Here is a 15,873-nt window from a genome sequence, read left to right as displayed (position 1 = left end):
TTGACGATAGAGTCACATTACCATTGTAATCTCTTTGTTCAGTATAAGAACTTTAGCACTGCATAAGCAGCAAAGAACCTCAGATACGATGACAAAGTCATCATGATTCAGAAGACAAATCTCAGCTTCTTCTAAACTTTCCAATCTTCCCAGATTAAGTTGATTCCTCAAACATATATCTGTATGTGGGCTGTCCGTACGATATGCAAAAATCCAGTTAATAATTATTTTTCTAAGCTTCTGACCTGAGATGTTAAGATGGAACATACCATATACCCACTTAATGCACAATGATTCCAAAGATGAGCTTTCAATAGTGAAATGCATTCCCCCATTCCCATGAACATGTATAAGAGACAATTCCTTAATGCATTTGCATGAACATGAGATCCATTTGAAAAACCCCTCATCTAGTATGATAACATCTTGCAATTTCAAGCATTCCAGATTGGAGAGAGAAGCAAGTGAGGGTGCTTTAGAAATTTTACAATACATCTCGACCACTAGAGATTTTAAAGATCCACACAGAAAGATGCAAAAAGGTAAGGGCGGTGCCTCCAGACACGAATTCTCGATGTTAATATCAAGGACTTCAACGTTACACCTTATGGCATTGTAGATCCATTTGTCCAAACGAAATCTCTCATCTTCACGAAAGATTTTTGGTTGGTGTATATCAAGGTTCCAGTGAAAATGAAAGCGCGCTATCCTATTAACCCCACGATGAAACAAGTACCTATCCAAATAACTCCACAACCTCAACCTCTTATCATAAGTCACCAAGTTCTTGCAGGAAAATCCCTTAAATTCAACGACGGAGCTGACAAATACAATTCACCATATCCTTTGGACACACATCCGAAACGAGTAAGGTCTTCAATAGCAAGGAATGACAGAATGTGATGAGCAACATGGTCTGGAAGATTACTCAGCCTATCAATTAAACCCTCGGTAACAGCTCTAACTGCTTGGCCTTGACAACTTGCAGTGGCCAACAACTTACGCTTCCCCCTGTCTTCCATGAAACTAACTCCTGTCTTTGTGCTTGTACAAGGGAAGGGGATGAACTAAAGCTTAATCAAGGTTTGTGAATATGAACAAAGCAGTAAAGGCCAAACTAAGTAGAGTTGATGCTAGTACTTACCACCGTGCATGTAACCCAGCAGAATTCGAGCTTGCTCTAGCTAGATTCTGGAAATCGACAGATTGCGATCAAGTAGAGTACAGAGATTCAGAGAACCCTAATTTTATTTTGATGATTTGGGCCTTTACTCGAGGGTTTAAGGGAAATGTAACAATGCCGTGGGTTAAATGTCGAAATTATCCTTTACAAGTGCCATGTTAGGATCACCCTACTATCCAAGCCCATTAGGACCAATACCAGTAGTAGTGAGTAAGTTTGTGTATTGCTGTATCCCAAATGCCAACTGGCCTTGATGACATGGAATGTGGTCCTTGAAGTCTGCTAGGTTGTTTTGCATGAGACAATTACAGTCTCCTTTAAATTGTAACTATTCACCCATTTCTGGGCAAGAATGAAAATGTTAAGTCTTTAGTTTTCCTCCAAACCTCCCTCCTTCTTGGTTGAGTCTACCAACTGGTATCAGAGCATGGCTCCATCAAGGACCTTGCAAAATCCTGCTCCCTCCTCCACCCCTGTCACCTCCGCTTTTGTTCCCCCTCTCCTTCCCAACCCAACCACCACCATCATTGCTTCGGCCTCTCACCAGCCAGATGAACTTGAACCGGTTCATGTCACCGAAATACACCATTCTATTGCCACGCTTCAGGAGGAATTCCATCAATCCGTAGACTCCATCAATCACCGTCAAGACGCTTTCGAAAATCGCATTTCAGCCCAAATAGCCGCCCTTCAAAGCACCTTGGTCCACTCCCTAACACACCAAAGACAACCCATTTCTTCTGAGCCACCAGCCTCATCAAACTCCCCGGCCCCATCCTTCACTCCATTACCCCCTCCTCTTACACCGACCACCATCCCAACCATTACATTTGGGTCGATTTCATCACCGGCAATCGACGGCTCGGGTCCTCATCCTCTTACTCCTCCGGGGCCATCCCCACTCACTCCACCACCATACCACTCGGTACCCCCACAATATGCCACCATTACCTCCTTTGCCCAGACACAAACACCAACATCCCAAACACAACTACTGTTACCAGTAAACCACACACAACTATGTCACAACAACACCACTTACCAGCAGGAACCGCCCCATTTCCGACCGCCAAAGGTCGATTTACCTCGTTTCTATGGCGAGGATGCTGCCGGCTGGATTTCCATGGCCGAGCGCTACTTTCGCACACATCGGATTCCTCCTTGGGAGAAGGTTACCCTCGCTGCTACCCATTTCGGCCCAACAACCTCGATTTGGATGGATGCGTTTGAACAACGCCAATCGTCATCACTTGGGAACAGTTTTGCCGGCGTTCCTTGCCCATTTCGGGGCCGGTGCAAACTACGACTTCAAAGTGGCGCTATGTCATCTGCAACAAACGTCCACCGTCGAGGAATTCATCAACAAATTCACCAAGCTCTCTTGGGCTCCGAATTGGGGTGATGACCATCTCATCCCCATCTTCTTAGGTGGTCTGAAACCTTCTCTCCAGCACGATGTCATGGCACTCAACCCCACTACTCTGGTCGAGGCGCAGCGCTTGGCACGATGCTATGAGGCCAAACTGTCGGACACACCGGCGGGTCATGAGGCACGTCCTAGCCATTTTCAACGGCTCTCCTCCTGGTCCCATCACACCAGACCCTATACTGGTCCACCATATACAACCAACACGACCTAGCCACACCGCACCCCCAACACCACGACAGCTGTGCACCCCACTCCACCAACGACAATTCCGCCCCACCAGCACAACAGGCCTGTGCCCAACAGGAACCCACGCGTCTGGTCTGGACCTGAGGAACTCGAGCGCAGGGCCAAAGGCCTCTGCTTCACCTGTGACGAGCCGTACTCACCCACCCACATTTGTAAACGCCGCTTCATGGCCATTCTGGGCTACCCCACCTCTCCACCAACAGAGGATTCACAAGAGTTTCATGACTGCCCACCCACGCTGGACGAGCCAAGTGAGGAGACGGAACTTGCTTACCCACTGCATGCCATCACCAATACCACCATAAGCGAGATGATGCGCCTTAATGGCTCCATCCAAGGCTCACCGATTAGGGTCTTCATCGATTGAGGCGCCGCCTGTAATTTCCTAAACCCAGCAGTTGCCTAACGATTGAACCTCACTATCTCGTCAGCTACTGGGTTCCGGTTCTCTTCCGCATCCGACCAATCTCTCTCCCCTTCTTGGGCTGTCAACGATGTCACCGTCACCATCCAAGATTACACATTCCAAGGCTCCTTACTTCTTCTTCCTGTCTCGGGTTGTGACCTTGTATTGGGGGCCCCTTGGCTCGACTCGTTAGGCCTGATTGGGTGGCATTTCTTGGAAAAGACAATGATGTTTTACACGGATGGGCGCTGCCATATACTCCAGGGTATTACCCAGTCTTCTTCCCCACACCCAACCTCAGAAATTTTATCCCTTCTTCCCCCTGATCAGTGGGACTCACTAGCTCAATCCCCAAAAATCCCCATACCTAGTAACCACAAACCTCAGGACCCAGCACTCCAGGCCCTCCTTGACCGCTACTCTGATGTGTTTGACCCACCTCGGGCCTTCCACCAGCCAGGTCCACTGACCATCACATTACCCTACTCCCAAATACTAGCCTAGTGAATGTAAGGCCATATCGGTACCCCCATTCCCAAAAGGCTGAGCTGGAGGCCCAAGTCACTGAAATGTTGGCCCAAGGTATCATATGCCCGAGTTGTAGCCCTTTCTCTTCTCCGGTGCTATTGGTAAAGAAGAAAGAGGGTACTTGGCATTTTTGTGTGGACTACCGGTCCCTAAACGCGGTCACAATCAAGGATAGTTTTCCGATACCGGTTGTGGATGAGTTACATGGAGCCACTCATTTTTCCAAGCTCGACTTACGCTCCGGCTACCACCAAATCGATATGCATGAGGATGACATTCCCAAAACGGCCTTCCGCACTCATGATGGCCACTTTGAGTTTGTGGTAATGCCCTTTGGTTTGACTAACTCTCCTTCTACTTTTCAATCTTTGATGAATCAAGCCTTTAAACCATTACTTCGCAAATGTGTGTTAGTTTTCTTTGATGATATCTTGGTATATAGTCACGATTTCCACTCCCATATCCGTGATTTACAAGAGGTTCTTCAACTTTTGCCCACTAACCAATTGAAGGCAAAATTATCCAAGTGCTCATTTGGTCAGCCCGAAGTCCACTACCTGGGCCATATCATATCTTCCCAAGGCGTGTCTGTGGATCCAGAGAAAGTGCAGTCCATCAAAGATTGGCCCAAGCCCAAAAGTCTCAAAGCCCTGCGCGGCTTCTTAGGCCTAACAGGATACTACCATCGTTTCATCCATCATTATGGTATTCTAGTGAAACCACTTACTGATCTTCTCAAGACTGACAACTTCCACTGGTCTCCTGCCTCGGAATTGGCATTTGAGGCTCTGAAATTGGCTCTGATCACGGCACCGGTACTCACCCAGTCGAATTTCTCTCTACCATTTGTGGTTGAGACTGATGCAAGTGGTCTCGGTATAGGAACTGTTTTGTCGCAGCAGAGACACCCCATAGCCTTCTTGAGCAAGGCCTTATCTCCTCGAAACCAAACCTTGTCGGTGTATGACAAGGAGATGTTGGCAATCTTCTTCGCAATTGAGAAATGGCGTCCCTATTTGCTGGGTAATCGGTTCACTATCTTCACTGACCACCAAACTCTCAAACACTTCTTGGATCAACGCATTTCGACTCCGTCCCAGCACAAATGGTTGGCCAAACTGATGGGGTATAACTATACCATCGAGTATCGCGCCGGTAAGTCGAATACGGTGCCGGACTTGCTATCCCGGCAACATGAGCTGTGCACACTCCAGGCAGTCTCGGCCCCAATTTTTGATAGTTTGCAGCACATTCAGCACGCCTGTGCGCGAGATCTAGAAGCTTAGACCTTAATCTCTCACTTGCAGCAAGGTATTCCAACCAAGAAAGGGTTCTCCTTGCGTGGCCAACAATTGCTTTACAAAGACAGAATCTACGTGCCTGCAACTTCAGAATGGCGCTCGAAACTTCTGCTCGAATTTCACTCATCCCTCACCGCTGGACACTCAGGTTTTCTATGCACCTACATCCGCTTGGTTCGTAGGTTTGCCTGGCCGGGGATGCGCAAAGAAATCAAAGCCTTCATCGCCTTTTGTGATCAATGTCAGCGGCAGATTTATGAAACCATCCACCCCCAGGGCTCCTCCAACCCCTGCCTATCCCAAAAAGAATTTGGTTCGACATTTTGATGGATTTCATCGATGGGTTGCCTCCCTCTAATGGTAAGAATGCGATTTTGGTTGTCGTGGACAGGCTTTCGAAGCATGGTCATTTCGTGCCCGTATCTCACTCGTATAGTGCCAGCCAAATTGCTGAGGTGTTTTTGAAGGAAATTTTTCGCTTACATGGCATGCCCAAGTCAATTGTCAGTGACCGCGACCCGGTATTCATTAGCCACTTTTGGGAGGCCTTCTTCAGGCTCCAGGGCACCACTCTCTGTCGCAGCTCCGCCTACCATCCTCAAACGGATGGCCAAATTGAGGTAGTTAACCGATCTCTTGAACATTATCTGCGTTGCTTTGTCTCGGATAAGCCATCTTCTTGGGCGGAGTTACTACACTGGGCCGAGTGGTGGTATAACACCACATATCACTCCACAATCAAAATGTCCCCATACCAAGCTGTTTATGGCTCCCCACCACCTTCAATATCCATGTACAATCCCGGTTCCACTTCTGTTCACTCAGTGGATCGCCTCCTGCAAGACCGTGACTCATTACTTCAATCCCTCAAAACTCACATGGCACAGGCACAGAATCGCATGAAGCAAAATGCTGACCACAACCGGACTGAGCGCGAATTTCAGGAGGGTGACTGGGTGTTTCTTAAGTTGCACCCCTATCGCCAGCAATTGGTGGTCAAACGAGCTTCTCACAAACTGTCTCCCCGCTACTATGACCCCTTCCAAGTTCAGGCTCGTGTAGGTAAAGTCGCGTACAAGTTGGCTCTCCCAGCTCATGCTACAATTCATCCGGTGTTTCATGTATCACTGTTGAAGAAAAGGGTGGGGGATGATGTTCCTTTATCCTCCACACTTCCCCAATTTGACAGCAAGGGTGAATTGGTTTGGCAGCCACTGAAAGTACTTGATATGGCAGTCTGTAAGAAGAAGAAACGCACCATCACTAAGTAGCTCATACAGTGGGTAGGGTTGCCGGTGGATGACGCCACTTGGGAAGAGGCTTACCAGATCAAGGCATGGTTTCCTTCTTTTTGCACCTGAGGACAGGTACCCATACAAGGGGGGAGGACTTGTTAGGATCACCCTACTATCCAAGCCCATTAGGACCAATACCAGTAGTAGTGAGTAAGTTTATGTATTGCTGTATCCCAAATGCCAACTGGCCTTGATGACATGGAATGTGGTCCTTGAAGTCTGCTAGGTTGTTTTGCATGAGACAATTACAGTCTCCTTTAAATTGTAACTATTCACCCATTTCTGGGCAAGAATGAAAATGTTAAGTCTTTAGTTTTCCTCCAAACCTCCCTCCTTCTTGGTCGAGTCTACCATGCCATTAAAGATTTGGGTATTTTGGGTAGAACATGGATAGTCGTCTCGATTAATCTAGACATTGCCGAGTTTTAAGAAAAATGTTTAGAATGTTTTTTTTTTTTTGGGTAAGATTAAATATTTCAAAACTAACTTTTACTTTGTAAGTACTCGTTATATACTTAACTTCCTCCTATATTTTCAATCAATTATTGCTAACTATAATTTTTTTTATTTTAATGAATAGTCGAATAACCTCTCTCTCTCTCTCTCTCTGAGAAACCCTAAAGCCGGCGGCAGCGCGTTCCGACTAGAAGATTGATCTCGTCCGGCGGCGCCCAGACATCTGGAAAGGCCCATGGCCACGCCGACGTTTGCGTTGTGCTGCCGGACGGGTATTTGCTGCTATTGCTCAGGTATTTTGCGAGGAGGTGTGTGGTTTGCGGTAGGGGCAAGATGGTGTTGGGGAGCAGGTTTCTAGTGGGCTATCTCTGAAGCGTCGTGGTTGTGGTGTATAGCGGCAGTTCGTGGAGGAGCTAAATTGTCGCTGTGGAGATTTGGCGGTAAGATGGTTAGTGCCGACATGGTTTGTGCGGCGCTCGACCGTGGAGGTGCGGGATTGAGGTGGTGCAGATCGGGGTAGGGCGGACTGTGGCGGCGCCGAGACGGGTCGGCTTGGATGGCGCAAGTCGTGGAGCGCCATGGTTAGAGAGGCACAGGTCGTGCCCGAGTGGGCAGGGACGAGCTTAGCCTTGCGTATGATATGTGGGTGAAGAGATGGACATTGGACCTGGGCCTGATCTGTTTTGTTGGACTTGGACCTACACCTCTTCTTTAGAACTTTGTTGGGCTTCTAATTAATTAGGGTTTTTTTCTCTAAATAATTCTCTACTTTATTAGGGAGCTATGATTCTAGGTTTTTAGTGAGTGTCATCGAGTCTTGTTTACTCTACCTATTGACTATGTGGTAGTACGATTAATAGTCTATAGGCTCCCTATATGAGCATGGAACTGTCAAATGATCGGACCTAATCTATGTATCACTATGCTACTACCACAAACTCTTTATCTACCCATAGATGGTAGATGGAGGATATGTAATGGTCCTTTCTGGCCTAAATATTAATATATATCGACATGATATTCTTAAAAAAAAAAAAAAAAATTAATAAGACACTTATTTACATATTATATATAAAATTAAACTAAAATAAATATCCGTCGGGCGCTCGCCTAATTCCCAACTGAATACTCTCTCCTCCACAAAACGTTTAATTGAACCCATGTCCCCTCTCATCTTCCCTAATCCAAAATCAGCTTCCATTTCCATCCTAGCCTCGTCTCTGTCTACTCTTCAAACCCGTCCCCAAAATGATTAAATTCTCCGCCTTTAAAGTCAAAAGCAACTTTGATGGCTCAGTGATTGACAAAAAGAAGGCAACCTCTGGTATTGTTATCCACAACCCCTAGGGCTCCCCCTCATAGCTAATACCAAAAACCTTGATCGTTGCAGGGGCCTAGCTATCCAAACAGTTATTCGTGGGTTTCAAAAGAATTTAAGTTCAAAGAGACTCGAAAATTCTCATCAAATGTGTTAATGGCAAGTTTAACACCCATTTGAAGGCTTAAGAATATTAATGTCAAGTGACTCCCAAAGCTTTGAAGAAATCTCTTTCAAAAGCATCTTTAGAGAAGCAAACACTGATGTCATTCTCTAATTTCAATTCAGAGATTACATGCTTCCACCACCTCAGCCCAACCACATGTGACAGAAAAACAAAATTAAACAGATTTCTGAAATATTCACAATACACACACACACAATGAGTAATAGATTAGAGGTACAATATAGCATACTCATTGAATATAAATGCTATCTCTCAGACTCTCATCTATGAACATTTAGGTATATGTACTGAAGAAAAGCTTGGCATTTGAAATCGTCTTGCTTTTACTCAACTCCCTTTTAACATGAGAATGTTGCGGCAGGTGAACAATGACCATTTTCTCCAAATTCTGAGCATGCTCCAGAATATACCTCGCTAGTTCAATTCCATTAGGTTCTCCCCAGAGCTCTATTGTAAACTCCTTAAGCTGATTGAAAAGAGCAGGGTCTTGCAGCTTCCAGTGTCTCATATTAAACCCCGATGTCTAGAAAGGCAAGACGACAACAAGAAAATCAAATGAAAATGACCAAAATATGCAAAGAATTGATGAAGATGCTCATAGTTGTAAAAAAATTTAAATTTGCGACAGAAAAACCAATGTAGACTTATTTAAACAGAAATTAAAATTTATTCTCATGTAAAGATGGGCTAGACTTCAGTGTTAAGTGCACCAATTAGGCATTCCAATTAAAAGGAAAATTTCTGCAACTAGGCCATAATAAAGCTCCTAATATATATACAAAAATAAAAAGTTAATTCAAATGGACCTAGTATGGATCCTTCACTAAACAGAGGCTGCAATGATAGGGAGAAACCCATATCAAGTTTTTCAATTTAATTTGCATTCGTTTGAACAAAAACTTCAGAAGAAAAAATGAGTTTCCATACTAGCTGATGTTTAAGAGAGTACAGAATCTAAGTTATGAAATATACAAAAGCTAACCCTATCATTTCCATAGGATGAAAGAAATAGCAAAAGAAAAGAACTTTAAAGTGCAAAATATCAAATTTTTGGAATTATAAAGATTTCAGTTCAAAGGATTGCAGTTCACTTTACCTTAGTGACCTCTTCAGTTAAAAGAAAAACTTTAACACCACGTAATCTGCAAAGAATCTCAAGTACATTGTCCCAGCCATCCAATTTAGGCTTCAGACGAATCTCAGCTTCTTCTAGAGATACTAAATTTCCCAGATTTGGGTGATTTATCAAATTCCCAGTCCACCTGTATCTTTTAAGATTCGGAGCAAGAATACCAAATGATATTTTCCTATACGGATTAAAACTCCAGTCCACAGCTATTTCTTTAAGCTTCTCACCTGAGATGTGAAGATGGCATATCCTACCATTAGCAGCACACTTGAAGTGAAATAACTCTAAAGATGAGCTTTCAATGGTGACATTATTTGGCCCATAAACAGAATCCAGACATAAATCCTCAATGAACTTGCAGCAGCATGAAATCCATTTGAAAAACTCCTCATCTACTATAGTAACACTAGTCAACACCAAGGATCTGAGATTTGAAGAAAAAGCAAAGGAGGGTGCTTGAATCATACAATTTACGTCCACCTTCAGAGACCTCAAGGAGTCACAATGAAAGATGTAGGATGGAAATGCAGGTAATATGTGATCATCATCTAGTAAGCCATGTTCGATAAAAACATGAAGCGTTTCAACCTTATACCTAACTAGAACATTGTATATCCAAGTGAATACTCGAAATTTGTTATCTTCACAGAAGCATGGTGTTGTCCATGAATAGTGTGAATTCCATGATACATCAAAGACCTGTAACTTACAATCCCCGCGGCAAGCCAACAGCCTATCAAAAGAATTCATCAACTTTGACCGTTTACTGCAGGTGGATATTCTAGTCCTCTGAAATCCATCAAAACACAATGTCGGGTTTGACAGGACAAGTTGTCTGCATCTTTTGGACACACAGCTGAACATAGTGAGGTCCTCTATATCAAGGATAGGTGTTTTAAGTGAGGAAGAAAGAATGTGGTGCACGATTTCGTCCGGAAGATTACTAAGCCTATCTTTCTTGCTCTCATTCACAATACAACCTCCTCTACCTTCACCAAAACTTGCAGTAGCCACCAACTTACTTTTGGGTTCCATTCTCATGAATCTAATAAAGTTGTGTCCTTTTGTAATAGAACTCGGTTTCAAATATTTATACTCAACTAAATGGGAACTTTGAATACTAAAACATCAATTACATTCATTCAACCACTGAATCAAACTAATACAGATTCACAGTAGTAAACACAAACTAGTAGAGTTGGTCCTAGTACGTACCACCATTAATGTACCCAATTCGAGCTTTCCCTAACAGAAGGATGTGCGAGCCAAAACTGGTCGATTCTGTCTTCTGGAAATCAATAGATGGGGAGCTTCCAAAAGCAGAGCACAAGGAACCCTAATTTTCTTTTGGTAATTTGGGGCTAGAATATTGGGTTTTAGAGGATTTGTGAAGGTGGGCTAAATGTCAAAAATATCCTCTATCAATTGCCCAATAAAGCCCTGGGCTTTTTTTAGGCGGGTAGGAGTATAAATGTTGGAACTTTGGAACTGAAACCGGAAAAAAAGAACAAAAAAATGAGCCAAAGATTGTTTCTTTCTCTAATCCGTCGTCCTCCATCGCCATCCCTCTCGTTTTACCTTAAACCCAAAACCCTATACCCTATTTCCACCCACCTCCTCAATTACACCCACCTTCTTTCCCAACCCCCAAAACCCCAAAATCAGGTCCCAGATTCTAGACCCATCCACTCCCTCACATCCCTCAAACCCTTCATTCTCTCCGAGAAAAAGCCCATCCTCCTGGGCTGGCTCTGCAGCCTCGTCTCCGTCTACTCTCTCTCCCAAATTGTCCCCAAAATCGGATATTTATCTGCCCAAATCGGAAGTTTGAACCCAGCCACGTTGCAAAATGAGGGCTTGGCTTTGGGGGTTTTGGTCCTGCCGAGGATCGTCGGCGTCTATTGGCAGCAGGCGTTTCTCTGGGAGGCCGCATTGAACGCGGCGTTTCGGGTTCGGGTTCATGTGTGGGAGAAGGTTCTGGAGAGGGACTTGGGGTTTTTCGAAGGGGCCGGGGCGAAGCAGAGTGGGGATGTTGCTTATAGGATCACTGCTGAGGCCTCGGATGTTGCGGATACTGTGTATGCTGTTCTCAATGTGAGTTGAGTGTCTTTTGAAATGGCTGCATTTGCCAATGCTGAATCAGTGTGTTGTTTGTTGTTATGTGGTTTTTTGATTGGTTTTTGTGAAAATGACAGACTGTGGTACCCAGTGCTCTGCAGATATCCGTTATGGCGGCGAAGATGGTGGCCATTAGTCCTGCGTTGTCTGGGATTTCAGCTGTGGTGAGCAAGTTTTGTTTTCCTGTAAAGTCACTGGTTGTGTGCTTGGTTTGGGGTGTTTGTGAATGTGGTTTGGGTTTTTGGTTGATTGGTAGGTGATTCCATGTATGGCTCTTGTCATTGCTTATCTCGGTGAGAAACTTCGAACAATATCTAACAAGGCCCAGCTCAGCACGGCTGCTCTCTCTGCTTATCTGAATGAGGTTTGTTTATCGTGTTAAATCCCCACTCAATTTCATGTCTTGCATTGACATTATAGTTTCTAGTGGTGTGGTTGTCTGTGTTGTGGACTTTCTTGGTCATTATATTTTGGATTGTGATTATTTCTTGTATATGATCGTATTGTAGGTCCTCCCTGCAATTCTGTTTGTGAAAGCAAGCAATGCAGAGTTGTGGGAGAATGCTAGGTTTAAGAAGCTTGCTCACACTGACCTCTGTGAGCGTTTGAAAAAGAAGAAAATGAAGGCACTTATTCCTCAGATCATACAGATTATATATTTTGGAGGGCTTTCTATGCTGTGTGTTGGTCCAATGGTGTTGTGTAGTAGCTCAATCAATATCTCTGGCATAGTTTCATTTGTAACATCATTGATTTTTCTCATCGATCCAATTCAGGTATTATTATCTGATGCTTTTTCTTTTTGTGTGTTAATGATGCAGTATTGGTTTTACTTTTTATAATATTGTTAAATGACATGGTTAGTATACAAGTATTGGAGGTTTTTTAAAACCCTTGAGCTTTATTTTATGTTCTTGAACTCACCTTTTTAAAACCCAGTAGATACTGATAACCTACTTTTATGTGACGGAAAATTGTTTCAATGGTTTCATACTAGCTTATCATTATTATTGTTCAGCTATTGAGTAGCTGTCTAACTTATCAATCCTAATGTAAATGCAGGGTGTTGGAAAAGCATACAATGAGTTGAAGCAAGGTGAACCAGCTATGGAACGGTTGTTTGACCTGACCAGGTTCAAATCAACGGTAATCTTTTTAAGATCGATAGTAAATCCATGGTTTATCTGTATTTTGATCTTTATTACGCACAAGCATGTGCACAGACACACATGGTTCTTTTTAAAATTTTGTTTTGCTTTATTTAATTTTAGGTTGATACTTGTTGTGATATAAGGACATACCAATATAAATTTTAAAGGAATAAAGGATGCTGTGAATTTGTTGTTTTCCTGTTTCTCAGTTAAGTATCCCGTGTGCGATTTGAATGCTCCATTCGTAGTGATATTTTAATTACTCATTCATGCCTTTGCCACGATTCTTTTTTTATGGATGGTTTGTTTACATGTGATGTGAACCAGATTGGCAGATTCCTTTAATTTTCTAGACACTTTTTTCCAGCAGAATGACAATCTTAATCTTCAAGAAATCTGTGGTTGAGCCAAACTTTTGCACTCCTACAACTTTGCACGTGACAAAAGCCCAGAGGAATTTATGCACGCTATATATTCATATTAAATAGGTTGTCATGCGACTGAGCCTAACATTAGATTTTACATTCAAATATTGTGCAAGGCTGATATGATGCACAAAATTTCCCTTTTTAGTGTTCTCTTTTTATTGCTCCACTTTCTATTGTTTTCTTGATGCATAGATCTTTTTATTTTTCTTTGTAATATCTATTATGTATACTGCTGATTTGCTATGTAAGTGAGTTATCGTTATCCCATTCCGGAGTAGAACTTGCTGAATATGAATGCTAGTATTTCTTTGTTGGGTAATCATATAATAGAGATGTTCTCTTACTCTTCCATTTACTTTTTTCTTATACTCAACATTGTGATGTTCAGTTTTGCTACGTACTACTCAAGCTGCTTTGGTGTCATGTGTCAATTTATTAAACAGATGATGGAGAATCCAGATGCTATTGATTTAAACCGCGCTACAGGGGAGGTGAAATTTTGTGATGTATCATTTAAATATGGAGAGAATTCCCCTCATGTTCTGAATGGATTGAATCTGCATATTAAAGCTGGAGAGACAGTTGCTCTTGTTGGACCCTCTGGAGGAGGAAAGACAACCCTTATAAAACTACTTCTTCAGCTTTATGATCCTTTGTCTGGTGAGATTTTGCTGCTCTATACTAGCTTGGCAAGAAAACTAGAGAAACTAAAATAGTAAAAAACAGAGCAGCTCCTATCCCAGTGCTGGCTTTTACTGCTGGAGTTAAGTTGAAGCTCAAGAGTATTCTGCAAAATTTCATGAACCTTTAGTTAAGTTTTGGAAATTGAATTGGTCCTTGTCATTTTCTGATGGACCAATATCTGACTTTGTCACTTTCTTGTGTGCATAGGTCATATACTCATTGATAACCATAACATCAAAAACATCAGGTTGACAAGTTTGAGGAGAAACATTGGCCTCGTTTCTCAGGAAATAGTGAGTGACTTACGAATTTAAATTCTGGTGTTTTTTTTTTCTATTCTAAAAAAGAAACGATAAACTTCACTGCATAGGATCAAACACGAAATCTTCAATCTACCTTCTATGCTGCTAATATTGAGCAAAATCTAATTAGTTGGCTGTTTGTTCTTTTTTACTAGTGTTCAGTTTTGAGTTGATTGGTATGCTGTTTATTCAGCTGATATTTGGATATCATTCATCATGCCAAATCCTTGTTGCAAAATTCAGAATTTTAAAAAGTTGTTCTCTTTTGTATGATACACACATGGACACATGGTTCTGAATTAATATGTTAAATGATCACTGGATAACTCCTGATGTGCAAAAGGTGATACAGGTGCATCATGAATCTGGAAAACATAGTGTTCTAAAAACAAATGTTCTCTGATAGTATTTTATTTTGGGTCATTATAATCTTGGTAACTTTTGTGTTAGACATTATTTTCAGGCACTGTTGCCGAGAACATTGGATATAAGGATCTGATGACAAAAATTGACATGGAAATGGTAGAAAATGCAGCAAGAACTGCAAATGCGGATGAGTTTATCAAGAAACTTCCAGAAGGATACAATACTGACATAGGACCAAGGGGCTCAACTTTGAGTGGAGGTCAGAAGCAAAGGTGAGGAAACCCTGATTCTACCATTGATTTGTAGCATAATTGCTAGGGCCATCCATGGGAATAGAAACGTTCATGGTGCAAAACTACAGATGTTGATTCACAAGATATTAGATACTCCAACACTTCGCTAACAAACTTCTGTGCTTGCAGACTAGCTATTGCAAGGGCTCTCTATCATAATTCTTCAATATTAATTTTGGATGAAGCTACTTCTGCTTTAGATAGCAGGTCTGAGATTTTGGTGAGACAAGCTGTCGAACGCATGATGGAAAACCGCACGGTATGGCTGAGCATGCCCTATCTTGTTATCTTTTAATAATATTAATTGTAGTAAAACCATCTGTGTAGATCTGTTTGCTTCTGAAGCAATGTGCACCCGGTAGTAAAACAAGTATGTCTTGCAGGGTTTCATTTTAATGGATTTTCTATTGCACTCATGAACAGGTCCTGGTTATTGCTCATCGGTTGGAAACCGTTCTGATGGCTAAACGAGTATTCCTTTTAAATGATGGAAAACTTGAAGAGCTAACCCGCTCAGATCTTTTGGGTGGTCAGCATGTGTCAATGGGGCTTGTGACTTGATTGTCATGGCGAAAAGAAGTGGGATCAATATTTTGCCATGTACAGAAAGCCAGAACAACCTTTTTGCTATGTACAGACGGTTCTTAATTAATAGAATTTGATGAGCAGTTTTGCTAGTCATTTGTAAGAGCATTCCAAGGTAAGTAAATTCCAAAAGTAATCCATCAACAGTCTCAACTGACACTAAGAATTCGATCTATCTGACAATAATCAAAATGGCCTTGTTTTTCTTTCCCCAACGACAACTTCTGCATTGGAAATTAGCCTTCTTTTAAGATAAATAAATTGTGATGATTTTTCCAAATGCAAATGTCTTGTTACTCTAGCTTTTCGCCCCGCCTTTTCTCATATCCAATTAACCAATTGCAAACACAGTTCATCTTTTGGTCACACCTCGACAGAGGTTTTGTATAGCAAGGAAAGTAAAGAAAGTAATGGGAAACTTGTTTCGATTGACTGTACCCTCAATTAGCATGAACTCCTAGCCTGCTA

General features: G+C 42.5%; 2 protein-coding genes across 2 annotated transcripts; one reads left to right on the top strand and one right to left on the bottom strand.

Moving 5' to 3' along the window:
• Positions 1-8,406: 8,406 nt before the first annotated feature.
• LOC112193450 lies at positions 8,407-10,840 on the bottom strand. The gene is made up of 2 exons (XM_024333598.2): positions 9,446-10,840; positions 8,407-8,872 (listed from the first exon to the last, which is right to left on the bottom strand). The coding sequence occupies exons 1-2, from the start codon at positions 10,517-10,519 to the stop codon at positions 8,624-8,626; spliced, it is 1,323 nt and encodes a 440-aa protein (XP_024189366.1). The 5' UTR covers positions 10,520-10,840; the 3' UTR covers positions 8,407-8,623.
• An 87-nt stretch (positions 10,841-10,927) lies between these two features.
• LOC112193449 (ABC transporter B family member 29, chloroplastic) lies at positions 10,928-15,558 on the top strand. Its single transcript, XM_024333595.2, has 10 exons — positions 10,928-11,572; positions 11,674-11,760; positions 11,853-11,960; positions 12,106-12,372; positions 12,659-12,742; positions 13,619-13,835; positions 14,067-14,152; positions 14,612-14,799; positions 14,950-15,079; positions 15,244-15,558. The coding sequence occupies exons 1-10, from the start codon at positions 10,994-10,996 to the stop codon at positions 15,379-15,381; spliced, it is 1,884 nt and encodes a 627-aa protein (XP_024189363.1). The 5' UTR covers positions 10,928-10,993; the 3' UTR covers positions 15,382-15,558.
• Positions 15,559-15,873: the final 315 nt, after the last annotated feature.

This window comes from Rosa chinensis, chromosome 3, assembly GCF_002994745.2.
Source record: "Rosa chinensis cultivar Old Blush chromosome 3, RchiOBHm-V2, whole genome shotgun sequence".
NCBI lineage: Eukaryota > Viridiplantae > Streptophyta > Magnoliopsida > Rosales > Rosaceae > Rosa > Rosa chinensis.
This window is presented reverse-complemented; position numbering and strand designations above follow the sequence as displayed.

Bases quoted from the DNA above. Each gene is read 5' to 3' on its own strand.
- LOC112193450 (XM_024333598.2), bottom strand. From the start codon at position 10,519: ATGAGAATGGAACCCAAAAGTAAGTTGGTGGCTACTGCAAGTTTTGGT. The intron at 8,873-9,445 runs GTAAAGTGAACT...TTGCCTTTCTAG, and splicing joins TAACTGAAGAGGTCACTAAG to ACATCGGGGTTTAATATGAG.
- LOC112193449 (XM_024333595.2), top strand. From the start codon at position 10,994: ATGAGCCAAAGATTGTTTCTTTCTCTAATCCGTCGTCCTCCATCGCCA. The intron at 12,373-12,658 runs GTATTATTATCT...ATGTAAATGCAG, and splicing joins TTCTCATCGATCCAATTCAG to GGTGTTGGAAAAGCATACAA. The intron at 14,153-14,611 runs GTGAGTGACTTA...CTTTTGTGTTAG, and splicing joins GCCTCGTTTCTCAGGAAATA to ACATTATTTTCAGGCACTGT.